The 23,058-nt window shown below is 40.9% G+C and overlaps 1 protein-coding gene across 4 annotated transcripts in view; it reads left to right on the forward strand.

Moving 5' to 3' along the window:
- Positions 1-21,907, forward strand: part of fgf12a (fibroblast growth factor 12a) — a 37,656-nt gene extending 15,749 nt beyond the window's left edge. For 3 of the 4 annotated variants that reach the window (XM_031281119.2, XM_031281117.2, XM_031281116.2), the window contains exons 2-5: positions 3,244-3,354; positions 7,766-7,869; positions 17,927-18,125; positions 19,036-21,907. In XM_031281119.2, coding sequence (XP_031136979.1) covers positions 3,244-3,354; positions 7,766-7,869; positions 17,927-18,125; positions 19,036-19,151 — 530 coding nt within the window. In that variant the 3' untranslated portion in view covers positions 19,152-21,907. Of the gene's footprint in view, positions 1-197; positions 246-3,243; positions 3,355-7,765; positions 7,870-17,926; positions 18,126-19,035 lie in introns of all 4 variants that reach the window. The other variant, XM_031281115.2, reaches the window with a different exon arrangement.
- Positions 21,908-23,058: the final 1,151 nt, after the last annotated feature.

Genomic DNA, 23,058 nt, shown 5'->3' on the forward strand with positions numbered 1-23,058 from the left:
ACTGACATTGACACATACAAACACACAAAAAGCACAGACCGACAAACAGATACTGCATTTTCTCTAATTGATCATCCTCATCTTTCCACTGATGCCTTGCCATATATTTGCATATAAACAGCCGATACACTGGAGAATTTATGAATTCTGCCTGTTTAAAAGACTGTTGTTTTTCCTTCTATTCCCCCCTTCGTAAGATGCACCCTCGAAACCTCCACAGGTGTCCCATAAGGGCTGCAGGCTAGGTCAGTAGCTCAGCCTCCATCTGTGTGTGCTGTGTTTCTTCTCGTCTCCACCCCATCTCGCGCCCATGTCACCTCCCCCTCGGCCAGTGAGGGAGGGGAGGTGGGGAAGGGGTGGGTTGGGGAGGGACAGAGAGGGAGGGGCGGGGGGCTTCAACACCTGTCTGACAGCCGACGAACCTCTCCCTTGCTGATCTCTTCTGTTTTTTCTGTCATCCCTCCTTCTGTGTGGCTTTCTTGGATTTTTTAAGCTTAATTTATTACCTGTTGTTTTTCCTTGTAGCTAAAGCTCTCCTATAGCCAGTCGTTTCTCGCTCATCTGTCTCTTTTCTATCTTTGTCTCTGCCTCTTCTCATTTTGTTTCTGCCTCATTCTCTTCGTCAGTCAGTGTCGGATCAGACTTTAACCTCGCTACTTGTTCTGTGTCTGTAAATATGTGTCAAGTACTGCTGTGTAAGTGTAGTAGAGGTTCTTACCGTAGTGTATTTTGGTGTATATGGATATGTTGTGTTTCCCTCTATCAAACACTGTATCAGAACAGGTGATCATTCACCATTTCATGGTCATGATGCCATTTGTCGACGTACCTAAATGTTTTTGTCCTTCTGTGTATTGGTATGAAGTAAATTTATTGATGTTTTAATGGCCCATGCACGCACACATAATGATTTGCTCTATGTTGCCTCTGAAAGACATTTTTCATGCACAAACATGTAAACTCTGCAGTTTGGATTGAAGTCTGTTCATACCCGCACACATAGCTAAATGATTGGAACTGATGAGCCGTCAGCGATTGCTTGGGCCCACGCTGAGGCCTTAATTTACGGAAGTGTAGTTATCACATGTGATTTACTGATGTGCGCACGCACACACACACACACACACACACACACACACACACACACACACACACACACACACACACACACACACACACACACACACACAATGGATGATGAAGGGCCTGTCCCAGGAATTGATGGCCCCATCCCAGGGGTAGGTGAGTTGGGGACTGATGGTCAGGCTGATGTACAGTTGAGGTGAACCCACTCTAGTTGGGGGTCACCACTCCGCATAGTCTGTCTATGGGCTTTCTTCTCCACACACTTGTTTTCTGTCAAATATAAAGAGGGCATATGAACCAGTAATTATTGCAGTGAACAGCATTCACGTAAAAACTTAACATCTGATGTTACTGTTAAAGACAGATGTGGCTTTTTTTCTCTCCTGATACCAAGTTCGAAAATGTTTCGTTTTGCTAAATCATTTGGGGTTTTATGTACCCGACTGGAATGCACTGAATTGCATGACCTCCAAGTCTTGTTATGAGCTTGGGAGGACAGTCAGGCTCATTCATATTCCCGTATTGCAATCACATACATCATTTATCAGAACATGTTGTGAGCCCTGCAAAGCAAGCACTTTCAGTTGCTGAATGTGTATTTAGCCACACAAGTGAAACTGAGCACCAATTCAATTGTGACAAAATGCGTGATTTGTTTCTTTTGTCAGGCTGAGAATAGACAAAGAATTAATAACATCCAGCATCTGAGTTGATGTCTGATTTCAATGGAGCTTGTCTCAAAATCTCTGCCATTGCAAAAACAAACACATTATGGTTCAGCTGTACCACTTCATTATTCACAGTAAACCTTAAGAAAAATATGAACAAATTAGTTACAAATGCATACTTTCTATCTCTATCTGGCGAACAAACTTTACCTCTCCATCGTTTCCATGGCAAAAGCCACAACCCAAGTCTTGTTTATGCTAATGGAGTCATCTGACTCTGAAAACTGCTTTTGCACAAAATTAAGATCTGCGGGACATTAGACAGACTGCGGAGTCCGTACGTACAATTTTCCTCAGACCTATTTCTTTCCTGGCATTGCTTGAGGCAGAGAGTCTCTCTCTTCCCTGAGCTAATCCTCATTTCCACCTGCTCCCCTGAAGTGTGAGCTTCGAGCAGCACCCTGGCCAGCTCCCAGATGTCATATCCTCAAAGTTAGAGGTGGATTCAGGGTTATTGCAATGGGGGAAAAAAACTCTTAGAAACTTTAGGTCAGTTTCCTTTAGGTTAAGCAAACCCGCTGGGATCATTTTTGGTGAACCTGTTGCCTGCAAAAACTCAAAATGTCTTTTATTGAATATCAGTGGTATCAACCCAAAAGTGCACAGTTGCTTCATACCAAATAAAGAAACCATCGGCATGTCAGTGTATATTACAAAAGGGACTTTAAAAGGGTTTTCAAATGATGCAAAATATATTTTGTCTGTATTAGATAGTGATATTATGAGAAAGTAAGAGCATTCTCATTGATTTTCTGTCATGGCGCTTTGGGGATTATGTGGTACAACAGATAACTCATTACAAACTGTCCATCATAGTTGTGTTGATATTCAACAGCTGGTAAGAGTTAAATTAAGGGCTGAAGTGGTTCTAGTGCTGTAAGTTTTATTTTATTTTTTTAGCAGGTATTGTGCCAGATGAACAATAAGATTTTTAAAAAAAAGGTTAATTAGAATTGAGTATTTAATTGATATATGTAAATAGATTCACTTCATAAAGTAATTAAATTAATTTTGGATTTGAAGTATGCAATTCAATTCATTCTAAAGGCTTTAATATATCTGACATAAAAAAAAAAAAAACACCAGTAAATGTTTTTAAATGCTTTGAGCAATTTAAGGGGTTAGGGTCTATAATTGTTCTGCTGGTACTCTCCATCTTCCACTGCCAACTTGTCTTTAATTAATTAAACAGTGTACATTTTATGTTTGTGAAACGTGTTTGTAGACCATTTTAAACTGCCTGATATGAAGAGCTGCGAGTGTGCAAACACTTTGGGTGTTTCTGTCACAGTTATAAGAATGTTCTGACATATTCTTGGTGGGGATGGGGCTGCTGCTTGTCCGATGGTTTTTGTGTACGCGTGTGTATCTCGTGTGTGTGTGTGTGTGTGTGTGTGTGTGTGTGTGTGTGTGTGTGTGCGTGTTTCAGAGCCGCAGCTGAAAGGCATCGTGACACGGCTGTTCAGCCAGCAGGGCTTCTACCTGCAGATGCAGCCGGATGGAACCATCGACGGCAGCAAGGATGAGAACAGCGACAACAGTGAGTGGAGCATAACGGAAACTATAGCTTCCAGCATAAAACGTTAGATGGCGATGAGTCACTTGGTTATATAATGTATTAGCACATTTTATAAGCTGTGCTTTTATCATTTTGAATTCTTACATAAACGATGCTAAAGCCCTCCAAAATTAGTTTAAAATGCCCTTGTTGAATTGGATTACCAACTTTCAATTTTAAAAGGAAAATATTCACCAAACAAGCCAAAAGCCTTCTTTTCTGCATCTGGCTATGTAATAGTATATGCATGAGATATAAATGTAGACATAAAGTGTCAAAACCTACGCAAATGGTTTATGAATTATTATCCAGTTATCAAGTTATCGAGTATATTCAAATATTTATTCCTCAAGTAAAATTAATTCTAAAATCCATGTCCCTGTCCCTCTAAGTAAACCATTTCTGCTGTGTACACTGCATGATTGTTGAGTGCCACATTGTTTTAAATGATTCGGCTCTGAAGCGTGTGCAATTATCACAGCAGAAATTCCTTCCTAGAAAAAACGATTGCCTGAAACAACTGTATCCCCACAGCTTCACTTCTAGTCACAAAAATCCGTCCCTGAGCCACTTCTTTGCAATATTTCACCAGCAATCGACTTTCCGTAGTGGACTACCAGTGAATAAATAGTCTCTAGGGAATAGGCCCCTAAAGCTATCACACCCCCTTCCGCTCTCACAGGAACAGCAAAACGGAAAACCAGCAGATTCTGTAGAGAGTCTTCTTTATTAAAACATATAGGATTTTGTAACGGTTTCCTATGGGAAGCGAAGGATCAAGAAAGAGATGTGTGTCAGCGGAGAATGGTCAATTGTCAAAGCGATAATGACGACACTCCCAATCTGGAGTGAAGCCAGACAGGAAAGCAATCACGACCATTATTCTCTAAGACATCCTGCCAATCTTAAAGGAAGCCAGAGCCAAAGTTGCTGGACGGTAGCAGTCATGCGGTGAAAAGAACGTCTCTGCCCGTCACTCGTCGTTTTAGAGGAGATAGATCTTCAGTACGTATGGTGTATAGAAAGGGTCTTCAGAACAAAAAAGATTACTGCGCACAAAAAAAGGTTTTGGCTGATGAGGGGTTTGTTGTATGTGAGGGTTTCCCCACCTCTAGGTAATCTTCTTGTTAAGCTGTGCCGTTGGCCCAGGGATGGAGGAATGCAGTGAATAATTCAGCCAGAGGAAACTAAAAATACCACCTTCCCCGTTTGTACCCAATGAATAATTCTCTATATGAGATGCCTCAGGCTCAGAGACGGTCCGAAGGAAGACACAAAAAGAGAGCAGGAGATGCAGCGAGAGGAATGTGATATGTTTTGAGTAAACAAGATGGAGACAGAAAGAATAAAGAAAAAAGTGATTTAGAGAGATAGAAATGAACGAAGAAGATTTGGCATTCAGGTCTTGCGCTGAACTATTGATTACCCGGCTGGATTATCAGAATAATAGATTACCCCCACCCTTGAACCAACACCACCCTCTGACATGCAGCATATTCAGCAGCGGCAGATGGAATACAGTCATTTATTTTCTGGGGGAGGTTGAGTGAAACTGATGGGATTGTGGAGAATGACGGCGTCTGCATACTAGGTGCGACCTGAACCCCAAGTGCGTTTCAATTCAATTTTGTTTTTATTATTTGCTATATTTCTGTGCTGAGAGAAGGGCACAACTGAATAGCAAATAGATTTAGCTGGAGAAATGCATCAAAAATAAATGGAATTCTGCTTTAATAAAACCATGATCAAGACTTGTTTGACCCAAAATATTCAGTAAATTGTGAGAACTAATAGAATAGATTACTGCAGTATGTAAAACTGCTTCAGCGGTAAGCATGACAGGCAGAGCTACAGTTAACTTACTGCAAGGGCTGTGAAACACCATTCAATTAATTAATGCCCAAATTTGAGCAGTTTTTAATTTAATTGTCATCAGTTGATTGCCTGCAGTAATTACCTGCGCATACTGCAGCTTAAGAAATATATTGCTGGCTATGAGACACCTGCCATATCGTGTGGGACATTCACACTCACATCTGCCTCTGATGCTTCTGGTAGATGAATGGGATGAAGCAAGATTTTTTCTATTAGTTGAAGACCCAGTCTCTAATTTCAAGCACTTTATGAACTTTGGCATGAAGGGGTGTCACCAAAATTTAAAATGACATTAATAAAGACAGTATTTAAGAGCAAAGACTGATACACCTGTACTGTATGTACAAGCTCTCCCATCTTTGGGTTTGCACTTCTCTCTGGATTTGGAGACATGCCCTTGGCACATGAAGTTTGGCTGAGTGTTTCTCTAAACCTTTCCAGCAGGGTTTATTTCCTGCTGCGCCAGTATTCCTCACATCAAATGCACTTCCTTTAGTCTACCTGCAGGATTCGCTTGTAGTCGATTACTGCTCCACTGGAAGACTTGCCATTTCAAGGATTTAGCTTTATTGGGTAGTTTGAAGCCATTTTGTCTGGCCCTTTGACGATAGAAGATCCCTGGAAATCTCTTAACACTGTCCCTGCACCATCCCAGCCACTCTCTTTTCTCTGCGAGAGATGGAAATTAAGTTATTAAGGAAGAGAAATCGCCTCCAGCATGGTCATCAGGTACTCAAACAGTAGTAATTTTGGAATCCATCAACCACTGGAGCTGCAAATAGAAAAGTCGGACATTTAGAAGGTAGCTGAATGACAGCTCCTGTCAGTTGTGTAATCCTTTGGCAGGCAAACGAGACCAAGGACGGCAGATTATAATTATAGCAAAATAGTAATAACTAGCGTGCCATATTTTATGCCTCTTTTCCTTGCACTTTTCAAGCCAAGCTATTACAGTAAGTTTTTTGATGGCCCTATTGCAAGTACTGTATGACTGCTGAGAAAAGGCTAGAGTAGGTTTTGATAGGTGCTCTGGGGTGGAACACTCCTGGGTTTTGGTGATACATGACAGAACTGTGGACCGTGGCTCTGAGAGACACCACCAGTCATCGGAGCGACAAAGGCAGCAGCCATGAAAGGCAAATGGATACAAGAGCGAGGGAACAGACAGAGGGGAAGGTGACTGCTATGACAGAAAAGAGATTGAGAAGGCTGAGAAAACAAAATTGAAGGTGCTAATGGACTCACATTCTGCCAGAGTATCCCAAGCATCCAGCCCCTCAAGGGCATGCATAGCTGCAAGAGTGGCCAGTGTGTATCACCTGCACCAGTGGCCTCAGGGCAGAGTTAAAACCATTGGCAGGCACGTCAATATTTATTGAGTGAAATTGAATCTGCTTGGAGGACGGACCCTTGTTGGCAGGTCTCCTCTCGCCCCTGACAGTTTTATCTGATAGTCCCCGTCGCCACCCGCAGAACAATCATCCCAACAATACAGTGTCCTCACACCTCCATCACACCAAAGCCCATGAAAGTCACAGGCTCAGATTCAGTTGAACTTACCTTCATAGATAACAGTAAGTCAAATAAAATTAGACTTATTTACAGAATTATTTAAGTCTCTTCGATGATTGGCCAAAAATCCTTGAGACGAAATATGTGGTGTCATCTGCATGGTGTTATTCTACATTAAAGGCCCTGAAAACAAATATTCTCAATCAGTTTTGGATATTTCATACAAGGAATTTCTGTCTGCGCTGTGTTATCAGTGCTTGTGTCACTGCTTTAAAGTGGGCGGGGCTCAGTTGGAAAAAGGTGACGTTACAAACTTCCGAGCACCAATCAGCATTCAGTAGCCTAATACAGTAATTGATCAAACCACAATAAAATTCTAAGTGTTTTTTCTGAACTTTAACTTTCATTCAACTTTTCAATAATGCCAAATATTTCTGGTTGACCAGCAGTTACATACAAAGTCACATAAATATGTTAGTGTGGAAGTACTGTATATTAGTATAATCTGTTATTCTGTGCTACTTTCGTGTGTAATTTTACCCCTTTAGCAAATTATCAAATATGTTGTCTAAAAAACTATTAGTTTACCTACATTTTGAAGTAGCTTGTTGGTAGTTCAAATACATTCATATTTGCATAGTGATTAAAGTAGTTAAATTACTATTTTAGCCAGTTGTTGTACAATTTTGGGCCACAAAAGGAAAGGAATGATTTTTTTTTTAATTTAATTTTAATCTTTTTTGTGCCAGAAACCTTTGGATTTTTGCTTTAATGTTAATGCTTTCCTGTCATAATGAGGTGTGTCAGTGTCCCCATTGTCCATGTGCTATGCTGTTCACTTGACTGCTGACAGGTAGCCAAACAACAGAGACAGAAGCTGTCGTGTCTAAAAGAGTAAAGTAAAAACTCAATCGTCCTATTCTGTCCTTTGTGTCTCTCTTTTGTCTCTGCCTCTTTGTATCTGCCTGTCTCCCTCCCTCCCTCCCTCCGTCTTTCTGTTCTGCAGCCCTGTTTAATCTTATTCCTGTGGGTCTAAGAGTGGTGGCCATCCAGGGAGTGAAGAGTGGCTTCTACATTGCCATGAATGGCGAGGGCATGCTCTACAGCTCGGTAAGATACAACCCCTTGCACCAGACGTGTTGTTAGGTTGTGCATCTGTGTGCGTTACCAGCATGCGTATTTAATCATTCACACACGTTGTGTTTTGTTCTGTTTCTTGTCTCCTTTATTATCCCACTGCAGCAAAGACTCTTCCAAACCCTTTCATCTCCGCTCTATTTGAGATCTCAAGTGTGCCTTTGTGTTGCTGTGCAGCACCTTTCCCCCTCCCCCTCTTTGTTGTTGAAGCAGCACACCGCATATGTTTTACAAGTTCAGTGCTCAGCCCTTTATGAAATTGACTCTTCTTCCTTTACTGTCTAGCCTACAAACAGAGGCTCATCATGTAGCAGCTACATACAGAAATTCCCTTGAATTGCATTGCACTTTTGATATGGATGGTGTTGCTTTGTCGAACTTTTTCATCCTGATTTCGATTCAGGATTCTTGCTATCATGAAAGGATACTACACTGAAGGGCTGCATAATGAATCAAATATTAATTGGGATCACAATTTGGCTTCCCACAATCAAAGGGAAATGATCGACTGCGGTATTGACGTTAAAAATGCATGATCCTCTGCTCATAGAAAACTCTGCCTCAAATCAAATCAAGCAAATCTAAACTAACAGCATGACTGGGGAAGGACTCATCCAGCCAGTGTAGCGCCAGCAGTGGCATTACACACGTTAGGCTGTTCGTTCTGTTTACCTTCATTAAATCGCCTGAAAACGATACCAGGCTGCTAACCAGTACAGTAGATCTAGTGACACAGTACAGTGTGGACCTCTACACACAACAGATTGCTCAGTTAAAACTCGACTCAGCCAGACATTGTTCCGTTCAAAGCTGAGATAGACGGCATAGCGCTGCACTGTTTGTGTATTTTACACTGTACAAATTAGCCTAGCGGCTATCAGACTTCTGCTCGAAGCTTGATCCCAACAAAACACCACGGTTTGAAGGTTTTCAGCTTTACATTGTTGAAACAGAGCAGCTCATATTGGTACCGACAACAGCAAGTTAGTAGACTGCAGACGTCACTGCACCCACAAAAGTAAATGACTGGCTGCAATGGAAAACTCTAAGCTGCAACACCTATTTTTTGGTTTAAAAGGCATTCATTTTTAAGGATTTTGTTAATCCTGTTAATATCCAAAATCTCCCCAATATCTCAAAATTGCACTGTGCAGTGCTCTGTTTCATTTATTTTTTTCAGGTATTATATATTAGCCAAAAATAATGCATGATTATAAAAGTCATACACTTGATTGAAAAAACAAACAAACAGAGTTACCTCACCACATAAGCAGTAAAACTCCTTTGGGTTGAAAAAAACAAACTAATTTCAATACTCAGTGGGGGAGTAAATATTGTGAAGATGGATAGTTTATTTGTAGTGTAGGATATGAGAAGCATATAGGCAAGTGTGGGTAGCTGATGCCCAGGCGGGGGTGGATCCAGTCACAGATGTCAGCTGGAGAAAACTGAAAGCTGAAGTCATAGCTGTTGCATTAAGGATGAAGACATGATTCTGGAGCACATTTGTGGGAAATGGGGTGGAGGCAGGCAGAGGTATAGAGCCAGGAAGATACCCCTAGTTGGCAAGGTTATACAACCGCCAGTCTCATGGTTCCCAATCCAGTTGAAGACAGAAGAAAGAAGAGGATGGGGGGGGGGCTGCATTACCCACAAACCTCTGCTGAGGTTTGACATTGTGGTGGCTGTCTGATCGTCAGACAGCTATGATGAACGACTGTAATTCACAAACTGCCCATCAAACTTTTTCCTTTTTCAAAATACTCATAAAATCCGTGAAGGACACAGTGAAGCCAGTGTCTGCTATATTGCAACTTATATTTATTGATAAGGGAGCTGATTTACTGCGAGAAAGATCCAGGAGAACATTTTGAAATAGACCAGATAAATGGTGTACATGCTGCATTTAAAAAAAAAAAAAAAAGGCTAGTAAATTCAGAGCCATTATTTTAGCCGAGCAGGCATTCTTGCTCAGTACAACTTGAGCACAAATAAGCACTCACGAGTTCAGAGAAGGATGTACAATAAATGCGCAGGTTGTTATGACTCACCCAGGAAGACAGATTCATTCATAACCAAAGGCTCATGAACAAGTTCACAAATCACAGCCTTACTAGGAGGCTTATAATAACCCTCCACCCACCTATCTACATCTAATTAAAATTTATTTCTGCCCAGACAGCAATCCCCCCCCCCCAAACACACACACACACACACACACACACACACACACACACACACACACACACACACACACACACACACACACACACCCTTGATGAAATCATCATTTGATCAGATTACATGATTATTATTAATTGCAAGTGATTCAGGACCTCAGTGTCAAACTGCAGCTTTCAGCACAACAAACATGACTCTGTGTATCATTTGAATCACTATTTTGGACGGAGGAACATATTTTTGACCTTTCTGTCACAGGGAGAAAGGGATGTTTGTCAGAAGGCAAAACATTTGTTGCAGTAACAGTAGAAAGGCCATTTTAATTTAAACCATGCAGTGATTGAACTTTCTTGCCATATGGAGGAGGTTCAGTTTCTCAGATGTGAAGCATGAGAAATTAGCATGCACGAATGCGGGCGGTGGGCTGGATCACAGGTAGGCTTAGAAGCCTTGAAGAGCCACAGAGTGCTCATAAAGAGGCTGAATTAACATGCAAAACTCAAATAGCTTGTTTCTCTCTCTCTCTAACTCCCATTTGCCAATTTAATTTAGCAATAGAGATTGTGTTTTTTAAGGGGCACATTTCTGTTCTTTATTCACACTTTCATAAGAGCTCTTGTGGTGCAATCACAGCTATAAAATAAGTCCTTCACTTTCATCTTCTCATACTTACTTACATATTTACTTTTACCATTATTTGCCTGGGCCTTTATCTTTTTCCCCCATCTCCCTCACTTATTCGCTCTTCTTCAAGGTCTCCATTACACTCTTTTGCCTCTCCAAACTATAAACTTTAACACTGCTTGTTTTTTGTCGTCTTGTTTTGTCTTCCTAACATCTGAGAGTCGAGATACATGGCTCTCTCTCCATCTGCCCCCCCCCAGGAGATAATTAGTGAGGGATATCCTCCTACCCGTCTAACACTCCCTTGTTTTTCTTCTTCTCTCCCTGTCTTGTTAGTGAGCGATTGCGACAAGCTCTGTCTTCTGTATGAGATGACTGAGAGGTCGTCGTGTTGCAACTTTGAGAAGCCTTAGTCTCAGTCTTTCATCTAGGTTTTCAGGTATCTAGCCAGTCGGTTTGCCGTTACTATTGATCAATTAAGTGGGTACGTACATGCTGGTCGCTGGTTGGCTTTTCTTGCCTGGAGTGCAGAGCTCACTGTTGAGACGGTTGCTGATTGAAAGCTGATGTAGCCATGGGTGAGCAGGGTGATAATGCTTGTGTGGAGTGTTTAGCGATGAAGTGCGTGGGGGCTAAGCATCTACAATAAAGAGCTCCCTTCTATTATTTATAACACTTCTCAATATGACCTAGTTTACTGCACAGCAGTAACCACTGTTCTCTATCTCTGCTATCCATCTCAGACTTATCTCACAAATAGACATATAATCTGTCGATAGCCGCACACACACACACACACACACACACACAAACACACACACACACACACACACACACACACACACACACACACACACAATCAACTCACACACACACACAATCAACTCACACACAATCAACACACACACGCGCAAACGTACGCACGCACGCGTCTTGACCTTTTTCTGTCTTGAACAAAAATGGTTAGAAGGAGTTAGAAGCGTTAAATTTAAAGTCTGTGTGTATTTGGAGTGCATTAGGGCTGCAACTAATTATTAGTTTAATTATCAATTCATCTTTTAATTTCTTTTTTTCAGTTTGCTACGATAAAAATGGCCATTTCCAAAGCCCAAACGGACATCTTCAGATTGTATTTGAGACACTGGTAATAACTAATGTTTAGTATTTTTGGCTATTTGCTTGATAAAAGACATCAACAACTAATTAATTATCAAAATTTGGGGGTTCATTTTCTGTAAATCTAGTGTACATGCAGATTATAAAGTTGCATGCATGTGTTGATGGTGCTAAGTAATGACAGTAAATAATAACAGTGCCCTCAGGAGGTAAAGAAAGAGAGAAAAAGGAAAGTAAAGAGGAACAGGATAGACAAGCAGAGCATTAGTATGTTTTTAATTTGATTTAAGCCATTAACCATCAATGTTCTTTTCCAAAGGAAGTTAAAGGGACGACAGGACAGAACATTGTTTGAAAGTGATTGACTTTCAGAGTGAGAAAGAGAAAAAGAGCAAAGAGTTTTTCAGTTAAAGTAAAGTCTAGACAATGCCCGACCTGAATCTCTCCCAGAATAATAATGAGCTCCCTGGGAGTTCCATGGCAGACCTGGGATTCTCACTGAGGCCAAATCTCTCAGATACACAAGTGGCTCAGGCCCATTTTTAGATGGCGACCCCCCCACCCCATATCCTCCGCATCTTTACCAGAATCAAAGGATGCCTGTCGGCCGCAGCAGGGCTCCTTAATGCAGAGCCAGAGAGCTCAGATGGAGCCAGTTATCTGATTTGGATTCAGGACGCGTTCATCCCAGTTCTGTTGCCAGCCCTGTTTCATATCCATTACATCTTGCTCTCTTTTTGTTTCATTTTACACTTCCTGCACCCCCCCACCTTACACAAGCTCCCAACATTCAAACATAAGTATCACCTCGCTCGTATCTGTTTGAACGTACTGCATCATCTGGGATTTTAGCTGTTAGCTCCAGACTTAAGTCTTTTGTGAATTTTTATATATACATTTTTATATTATCTGTCTATTCCCTGTTGTATGTTTAATGTTATTGGGCCTACTCCAAAACGCTTTGAGTAGCTTATTTGGGGTTCCCCATTTACCTAACCCCAACCTACATATGAACTTTGTACCTACTGAAATTGTGTCTTAAAGTGCTCATATTATGCTCATTTTCAGTTTCATAATTGTATTTAGAGGTTTTACCAGTTTAGGTTTACATGGTTTAATTTTCAACACCATATTTTTGTTGTACTGCACATTGCTGCAGCTCCTCTTTTCACCCTGTGTGTTGAGCTCTCTGTTTTAGCTACAGAGTGAGGCATCACACTTCTGTTCCATCTTTGTTGGGAGTCGCACATGTGCAGTAGCTAGGTAAGCACAGCTAGCTAATCAGAAGCAGAGTATGAGGGCGTGCCACACTAGCAGCTACGTGAGCATTATAACGTGTTACAAAGTGACACACGTTCGTCATGGAAGTAAAGGCTGGACTACAACAGAGCTGTTTGGAGCAGTTTGTGAACAGTGTTTCTGTTGGGCTTTTTCACTTTGTAAACCTATAACATGCACAAAAAAGATAAATAACATGATAAAGGAAAGGGAAAAAGGCAAAAAGCATAATATGAGCACTTGATATGATGATGTGTAAATAAACTGAAATTGACATCCGCAAATCCAGAGAAACAGATCCACCCACAGTGTTTCTCTCCGACAGTTCTAGTTAATGTTGCTGAGACCTAATGAATGTCTTAAAGCAACACTAGGTAACTTTTCCCGCTTCAGTCACCCTACAGGTTGGAAGCGGAATTGTCACATTATGCAAGTTTGCCAGATGCGGTTCTGTAGTTCAAATGAACTGGACAATTCCGCTCCCAACCTGTAGGGGGTGTGAAGCGGGAAAAGTTACCTAGTGTTGCTGTAAATACTTCATCTTCATAAAATTGTAAAGCCAATTTTTTTAAATATTCGGAAATGCATGGTTTACATCCATGTTTACATTGGCTTTGATAATCCTTGTTCTCCAGATTTTGTCACTGTGTATCCCCAATTTTATCGACATGGTCATGTGTTGAACGGAATCACATCATTTGATTTGATGCGCAGGTCTAGCAAGCAAATGATGTTAAGATTTCTCTTAAGGCGTTAGCCTCTCTTCTCGCCATCCTGTTTCACCTGTTCGTCTCTTCTTCTTCGTATTTCATGACTTGCATTAACTTCTAATTTGCATTTCTGCTCTGTGCATTCAGCACACCTGCCAATTACATCACAAAGTGGTGGAAGAAGTACTCAGATATTTTACTTACGTAAAAGTATCAATGCCACAGTGTAGAAATACTTTGCTACAAGGTAAAGTCATGCATTCAAAATATTGGTGGGTGGGTGGAATATTGGTTTATGCAGAGTGGCCCATTTCAGAATAATTGATGCATTATTGAATTATAATTATTGATGCATTACTATATTGTATTGTTGTAGCTGGTAAAGATGGAGCTACATTTTTACTACTAACTAAAGGTCTCAAATAAGTAGTGGAGTAAAAATTACAATACAATATACCTTTTGAAATGTAGTGAAGTATAGGCCTAAGTAACATACAAAGTGGCATAAAATGGAAATACACAAGTACCTCAAAATTGTAATTACGTAAGTACTTTCCACCACTGAGATCACCTACATGCTTGTGTGTGCTTGTAAAGGAGGAGATGCAACCTGTAGAAGTGGTTATAAATTCAGCTGGCAGTCTTTGGTAAAATTGATGTAAATTGTTGTGTGCTAAAACATTTACATTCTGTCCCGACTTTTATGGTGTTTGTTCACTGGGTCTCAGGTGGACCTCTGTTTGTTTATCATCAGCTCACTAATGGTGGCAAGTGAGCCGTCTCACATGACCCAGTTTAACTAACAAGTCCTTCGCCTTTCTCCTTCAGATCACCACAGAATATAAATAAGTGTCCTTGTAAATAGTTTAGGCAGAGGGACCGTGAGAGAGTTTTCCTATCTTGATTGATTGATGGTTACTTGAAAAGACAGCTGCCAGATGGGTTTTTCGCTCTCACACTCCAACGATTTCATTTTGTTACACTCTATAAATTTGTTTACACTCCGAAAGTTATATTATAAGGAACATGTTATAATGAGAAATGTTATTCCTGCTCTTCTTGTTTTTCGAGACTTTATTAAGTCTCGAAGGGGGGAAATGTAGTATATGACCATTCTATAACTTTCTATAAACTTTGCTTAAAGGTTTGTTATAAGGGAGTCCTATGAACTTTACTCTACATTTACTGAGAACATCTGGAAATTGTTAACATGAGTAGGGGTCCCCCCAAGACAGAAGAGACCTTTTTTGGAGTTGTGCCAGATAACAGGCATTGATTGGTTAGTTATCCGTCCAATGATATACTTACAAAATTACGTCCTATGTTGATACAATGCATAGGATATATACGTTGCTCACACAAAGAAAAGTCAGAGTGACAAATTTTGAGGTTTGGGTTTGGTCGTTCTCCAAGCTCTCTGCAGGAGTTTGTAAAATTGATGCTGAATCTTTGTTTGTAATAAACCTTTTTATAATCAAGATCAGTGTCGGCGGATTCCTCTTCATACAGCATCACAGCATTACTATTTAAGACACCACACTATCAATAAGCACGGCCTGTTAGCGCTGAAATGTGGCACGTCTTTTTTTTTTTTATTATTTTCCTTGTTTTGCCACGGTAACAACTTTGGTTGATTATGTATTCCTGGCAGAGGAAGCGACAGCGCAAACCTGTTGGCGTGCATTTTAAATGCGCAACAGCATGCGTTGAGTATATGTGCGCATGTGGCCATTTGCCAGTGTGCTTTTCCTTCCCTGTGTGGTTCTTTGGTTCACGCATGTCCATTAAGGAGATCCCATTAATCACAAGAGACTCCGACCCGTCTCTTCACCTCATATTTCCACTTAGTCATCCACAAACAAGGTGCTCTGTCAAAGACTTCAAAGTCACTTACATTCCACCCCTATCATTCCCAAGCCACAGCCAGGGTGCTTTCTAAACCGCTCCTAGCCTTTTCATAGACAGTAACAGAGTGTTGTCCTTGTGGATGAATTGAAGGGGAATTCTACTGTGTGTCAGCAAAGCAAAGTGGCTGATTGTGAAGGGTAGGATAGTAGAGCGCACTGATGTGTTTGTGTGGGAGGGTGGTTGTGTATGCATGTGTGTGTGTTTGGCCTGATTCTGGCTCCAAACAGATGAAGAAGGGACAAACCCTGCTGGTGTGTAATGCATCATTGTCTGCCCCCTACCCACTCAAACACATATGTTCACAGATAAACACACACACACGCAGCCAGACAGGCACGATGTGACCCCCAGTGCCCCAACACCGACAGAGACGTCTGCTGTTTGATAGTGTGTCCGCAGGCCCAGATAAAGTCAGCCGCCAGCCCTCCACAGAGCTTGTCCTGCCTCCTGCTGATCAACTAGACATTTCCACACAGACGACCTCACCTTCCCAGATTCCTTTGCACAACCTGCTATGCACTGCTGTGTCTTATAAATGAGCGGTCACACACAGTGTGACTCAATTAGCTAAACTGTGGAGCCATGCAAGCAAAGATACAGATACGCATAAGGAGTTTAAAGCTGCACTAATCATTATTTTTACATGAATTGGTCAAATTATGTATAATGGGAATTGCTTGCAGTAAAAATCCCACAGAATTGCCACATGACTGCCATTTCCCTCAACTCCACTGAGCTTTTTAGCATCTTTCAACTCAATTTTGTGGTTTTAGGGCCCACAACTGTGTTAATTCACCCTCAAAGTGCTCTTCAACCCTGTTTCCAGTTGTAGAAGGCAGCTGTTTTTTAGCGAAAAAGCTCTGATAAACCAACTGTACACTACCTGCCCAGCACCAAACAGCAGACAAAGTTAGCGGCCACCTGGAGGTTTGCCATAACAACTGTATGAGGTGGTAATATGTCAATGTTTTGTCTACAGCTCCCATGTGGCCTAAGAAATCAATGCGTTAAACATGTCATACATAATCCAACTCACTGCGAACAGTTTTCATAGGTACCTTTTCCTCAAAAGAAAAATCCACAGCAATAACTGCATTTTTTTCTGGACAAACAGCATCACAAGCAAAATTCTGTTCACCTCAAAATATATTAAGAGTGGACTAATATTTCAAAACCTGGGTAAATAACATCAAAAACTGCAAAAGGTAACTGAGAAGACACACACACACACACACACACACACACACACACACACACACACACACACACACACACACACACACACACACACACACACACACACACACACACACACAGAGCCAGCTGTTCCACAGCATCCTTATCTATTTTTGACATGTCTGACTTCCCTGCCCTTCAAACTGACTGCCGTTAAGTTTTTTCCTCTTGCCACGAGGAAGCATTCAGATGAGTAGAGATGACCTTCCACCATCCACCTTGTCAGCACACCTTAATCAGCTCACCTGCTTTAATAAGTATAGATTTAGTTTGAAAAAGTAAAGAGACAGATTTTCCTGCCTATTTAAAAAGGTCAGTGGCACCATTATCTTCATTAAATTCACAAATTAATGTATCTTAGATTTGTTAGGGGTTAGACGGTCAGGAGCATCATTTCCGTCTCCTGAACTGTCATGGCAATAATTTGGCACCGCACTCAGTCCCGACAGTGTACCAAATATGTGGCTCGTTCCATTTTTCATGTCATTCCTCTCCACCTCCTGTGTGTCCCCTTGACTTTCTCCTTTACTTGCTGCTTTGATAATTAAGCAGAGAGAGATAGCAATCTTCCATTGTTCACCATTATTCTAATAAGACTATCATTACTTAGATTCCAAAGATGTGTGTGTGTGTGTGTGTGTGTGTGTGTGTGTGTGTGTGTGTGTGTGTGTGTGTGTGTGTGTGTGTGTGTGTGTACTGTGTACAGTATGTTTACTGACCTTGGCAATGTACACATGCTAGTGATGAGACCCAATATTGGCAGAGTGAGACGCAGCTTTCTTTTTTTTCTGAAATGAGACTTCATTAAAATCATCCGTCTGTGCCTGCTGGTTATGTCTACTTGTGATATTTATACAAAAAAATATTTTGTGTGTGTGCATGCATTGATTCATATGTACATACTGTTTGCATTCCTAAATGCAGGAGCCCACATGCACACACTGTATCTATAGCCTTCAGTCTCTTTAATTTTGCAGGAGATGTTCACACCAGAGTGCAAGTTCAAGGAGTCTGTTTTCGAGAACTACTACGTGATCTACTCGTCCACTGTGTACCGGCAGCAGGAGTCGGGCCGGGCCTGGTTCCTTGGCCTCACCAAGGAGGGACAAGTCATGAAGGGCAACCGGGTCAAGAAGACTAAGCCCTCGTCACACTTTGTGCCCAGGCCCATCGAAGGTATGAGAAAACTTGTTGTTTGGAACAGCTTTGAAGTGATCTTTTTAATGTTTGGTTTGTTCCTTTGTGTGGTTATGCATGTACATCCAATTTACTTTAATTACTCTGGAAAGCGTTCCAAAAAATTTCAGATTTCCTACCCATTACATGACAATGTGGTATGAAAACTTGTTATTTGGTCGTGGTATTTAATCCATAACAATAAACATTTTGTAGTGCTTGCAACAATTTTAAAAACTATACGCATCCTAAGGCACACGATATTTGGAATATGTCTAATGTAAAGCATTGTTTTCATCAAACCAACCCCAGAAAACAATCAAGAAAAATATTTAAAAATGGTTTAATTCTTGAATTTAAACTGTTTAGGTTAAAGAGATGACGATCTAGTTTCAAATATTATATTTTAACAAGGAGAGTTTGCTAAACAAATTATCTTGCAATGACACTTATGTGCATTTACTATGATCTTTTATTGTCTTGTTAAGTTCCATTATTTAAATTAGTGGAACAGTGGTTGCTCTGAAGTTAGCAAAGAATAAACTATTTATGCTTTTGGGTTGGCAGTAATTTTAAGTATACATATTTGACAGTCAGACTCAAAAAGAAGACCCTCATTCATTTTGAATGAGTGTATTTTTGAATATCACCTCTAACATGTTTCTAGTGAGAACAGTGTTTGATAGATATCATGAAAACTTGCCAAGCATTGTGATAAAAAAGTGCTTACACAGCCCTGATTCCCTGCCTGGTAGAATTGTCCCTCCAGCCTCACACCTGACCTTGTCTCTGTCTGCACATCCATCTCTTCAATCTGCTCTCCATTGTCCCCTTTCTGAGCTCCTCCTCTCTTTGGCCTGTCGTCTCCTCTCCCTCCATCTCCTTTCCTCTCTTTACATCTCCACTACAGTTTGTATGTACAGGGAGCCGTCAATGCATGAGATAGAGGACAAGCACCGCTCCAGGAAGAGCTCAGGGACTCCCACCATGAACGGAGGGAAAGCTGTCAATCAGGACTCCACATAGCAGCAGGGGGAGGGGCTTCCAGCAGGGGGGAGTGATCTCATCCTGACTCAAGGGGAGGGGCCATAGGAAAACTCATCGCCCCCCCCCCCCCAAAATACACACCACCATCCCCTCTGAAAAAAAAGAAGGCGTTGTGGCGATGAGGAGCTATTACTGTACACCCAAGACAACAAAAACAAAACTGAACTCTTGCCTGTGAAAATCTTTTAGATGAATTAATATGAAACCAGAGGATATATATATGGAAAAAAAACATTTTCAATCAGGACTTGACCAACATTTTATGCAAAAGAGAAAAAGCTGTGATAAACAAAAGAATGGTGGTCTCTCTTCACGCAAATACAAATATCTATCATTTCCAATTTATGCTGTGAAAAACAAGCTTTAATACATCTTTTCTAAATGCTACTGCACTCCCATATGCTTTATTGTGTTATTGTTGTCAGTAATAACTATAACATCATCATCCTCATCTCTAATCTGTTGAATCTTATCATCCCAGTTACTGGCTTTCTTTTGTTTTTGGGACTAGAGATTTGTTTTCCAATTTATCTCTCATACTGTAGTTTGATCCTGAATGCACTGTCACACTACCTGCTCTGTTGTGAGGGTAAGACTGAATGTATTTGATAGTTCTCTGTGTTGTACTCCAATGGAAACAGAGTGCTTAGGGTGGGATGTAATTTACTCAGGTGTGTACTGTAAGCGTGACTAAAAGGACAGATAGGGCTGTTTCATGTACTCTAACATGAAGTCCCCTATATTGTTCTGCAATGACGGAACAAGACTGATTCAAGCAATATAACAGAAAACAGTCTAGTATGTCTCGAAACAATAGTGATGCCAAGCTGACAACACATCCCTGTGGTTGGTGTGTTTGTCAGTAGAGAAGACTGGCAAATAAAGTTGTACAAGTAGGTAAAAGTTGGTGTCAAATTAAAACTGTCTTGATATCCATTCAATATAGTATTTAACATTTGCAAAGATTATTAGGTTTTTAAGTAAAAAGATGTCCAAATGTGTCACAAATGGCAAAGAATAGTATTCTCTCCAAAACAACCAGCATCAGCACTATGAGCCATGGCCAAAATAAAATGGCCACTTCACATATACACCTCAAGAAACACAGACCCCTCTCTCTGCTGTTAGCTAGGCTAAAGATATAACCATATAACAGTATTCATGCCTTTAAACTATATGGACAAAAGACTTCTGCTGTTTTTTTCTAAGCAAGAGAAGAATGACAGTTGTTTTGTCCGGCCCAGCAGTTGTTGACTAGTTTTAAAGACTATTTCTGTTACTTTTATTGTGAAAATATTAGAGATTTCTCAGCACTGGTGGACAAGGTGCCTGACTGACTGTTTAATAACCCACTGACCTGACTTATTGATGTTTTCAATATACGGTCACAATCATTAAGACTTTCCCATCACAATGGAAGCAGAATGTCTCATTGAGGAACCAGTTCATCTGGATTTAGCCAGGTTTGGAGAGGCTGTCCTACCATCCCGGTTGGAGTATCTCACCGAACTCATACAGTCTCCATCCCACCTGGTTTTGTGACCCATGAAATGAGCAATTTGCTGCATTGTGGACGAAATCTTCTCTTTCATAAATCAACATGCTGACAGGGCTGTTTAAACAAGGTGAATTGACTGGTACACCGCATACACCGTGTAGGCTGAATAGCTCATTCCCAATCCCCAATTAGTTTGACTAACTCAGGAAGTCCTACAATTGTTCTGCGAAAGGGGCCAGACATAAAAGGCTGGCCGCTCGTTGTCCAGCACCCGTTGCACAAAGCTTGGCCACCGGTGTGGTGTTTAAGGAGATCAGGATGGAGTCGATGGTGTTTTTTTTTTTTTCATTAAAAAAGGTAGTAAGCCTAGACAGGTAAGGAAGGTTGAAAAGGGGATTACAGGAGCCGAGACGAAGCATGAACATAGCATGAATAAGAGTTGATGTAAGCTTGGTTCAAATTTGAGGCGAGAGATTGTTTTAAATTTGGGGAGAATATGTCCAAAACTTTTTTATGCAACGTTTTGCAGTGTTTTGATCAGTATTTTAGCCAGAGTTTATACAACTCTCCTATATCTGGTTGGAAATCATATGCTAAATTGATGGTATGTACAGTAAATAGCACACATTCAGTTGCACGGAGCAAACCGCAGTGGTATATTATCATGGATCTGGTGTTCTTGGGGCCTGGGTTAATAGCTGGTGCAAGTTACCTGTGAGAACTAACGGTAGATTAGTTCAACTTCCACAGCACCTACAGCATAACAGTGATACATACAGTATATCAGACGTGACACTGAAAGTCAAAAGAAGAACAAGACCAGCATATAGAAGTATCTTTTTATAGAGGTTTATATTGGTGCAAATGGAATACATGTGGACTTAAAGCAATGCATGAAATTGGATGTACTCGATGTCAACTGTTGACGGCAGAACGAGAGGATTTGAGAAAGGGATGAATAAAGAAAGGAGGTAAAAATAGCTGATGTGAGAAAAGAGCAGCACTTTTTTTGGGGGGGGGGTTATTGATGTATGAAAGGGTGAGCAAAGGCGTTGGTTGTATGTGATATTAAGTATTATTTATTATTTTTATGTTTGCAGATGATTTCACTGCACTGGAACACACTCATATATGCATTATGAATTGTGAGATGAAATAATAAAAAAAATATGCATTGATAATAAAAATCTGAATGAAGTTAGTGATTGTTTAAGAATAAAGACTATGTTATCAAAAACCTTTCACCTATACGTAGTGATTGATTCAATGTGTTGTTGATCACATATCTTAGTCATGTTAGTCACTTTACAAGTGAAGCAGCAGGATAAGCAGACAAACCAAATCCATCAACTTGGGGTTGTTAATGCGGTTCAAATTCGGAAAATAATCTGCTTCATCTATCAAGTCACCGGGGGTGATTTATCTTCTCACTAGCCCCTAATTCCAATGTGTCATTTTGGGATGGCGCTCCTTCGCCCTTAATTCTCCCGTTGTCATGGAAACAGACCCTCTGTGCCGTCTGCAAGGAGAATGAGGAGGAGGAAGAGGAGACAGATGAAGGCTCCCCTGCTTTCAGGATGTGGCTTGTCTTCTCTTGCGTGATGGCTGCAGCACAGAAAGCAGCAGAGTTGGAGTATGGGGGTGGGGGGTGTTATGTTTCCTTTTTTCTTTTTCTGCTGAGGAGAGTGTAACTGTATAGGTACTCACAATAAGATAGAGAAAGAACTCTCTCTCTCTCTCTTCTTTGCTCCAAAAAAAAGGCTTTAGGCACGACAGTGCTTTGAGCTTAATGCTAGCATGGCAACCAGGGGTGCGTCCCAAAGCACTTAAATTTCAACCCTGTCTCCTCCACTTGCCTCCTTTCCTCGCGTCTTGGTCCCACCCACCGAGGAGGCCCGGGAGAGATGCATGGAAATCATCAGAGGAGAGAGGCAACAAGCAATGTGTTTTAGAGGGATGAGATGTTGTCACTACCCGATGTGAGTCGAGTGCAGATGTGAGTTGCGCATGCGTCACTTTGCGACTTCACGCAGATCTGTTTTGCTGTTAGCAACCTAATGAGCTAGGTACATTACATAGCAGTAATTTATTATTTAGCGTAAGGCATCACATTTTCACGGCGTGATCCCTGATGTCAGTTCTAGATTACAGGCTGAAGTAGCCTACAAGAACCTGCTAACGAGAGACTTCTGTAATGTCAGTACAATAAAAATGGACCTACATAATGAAGTTTGATCACTGCTGGCTACAAGTTAGCAATCAAACACAACAAAGGCTGTCACTTGAATGGCGTTTTGAGCTAACGTTAGCAATCAAACAATCATAGATAGCTAAAATGTTTAATGTTCCGGATCCCTTGGCGTTATGCTGTAAACCGTTTAAATCTGA

This window comes from Sander lucioperca, chromosome 9, assembly GCF_008315115.2.
Source record: "Sander lucioperca isolate FBNREF2018 chromosome 9, SLUC_FBN_1.2, whole genome shotgun sequence".
Taxonomy (NCBI): Eukaryota; Metazoa; Chordata; class Actinopteri; order Perciformes; family Percidae; genus Sander; species Sander lucioperca.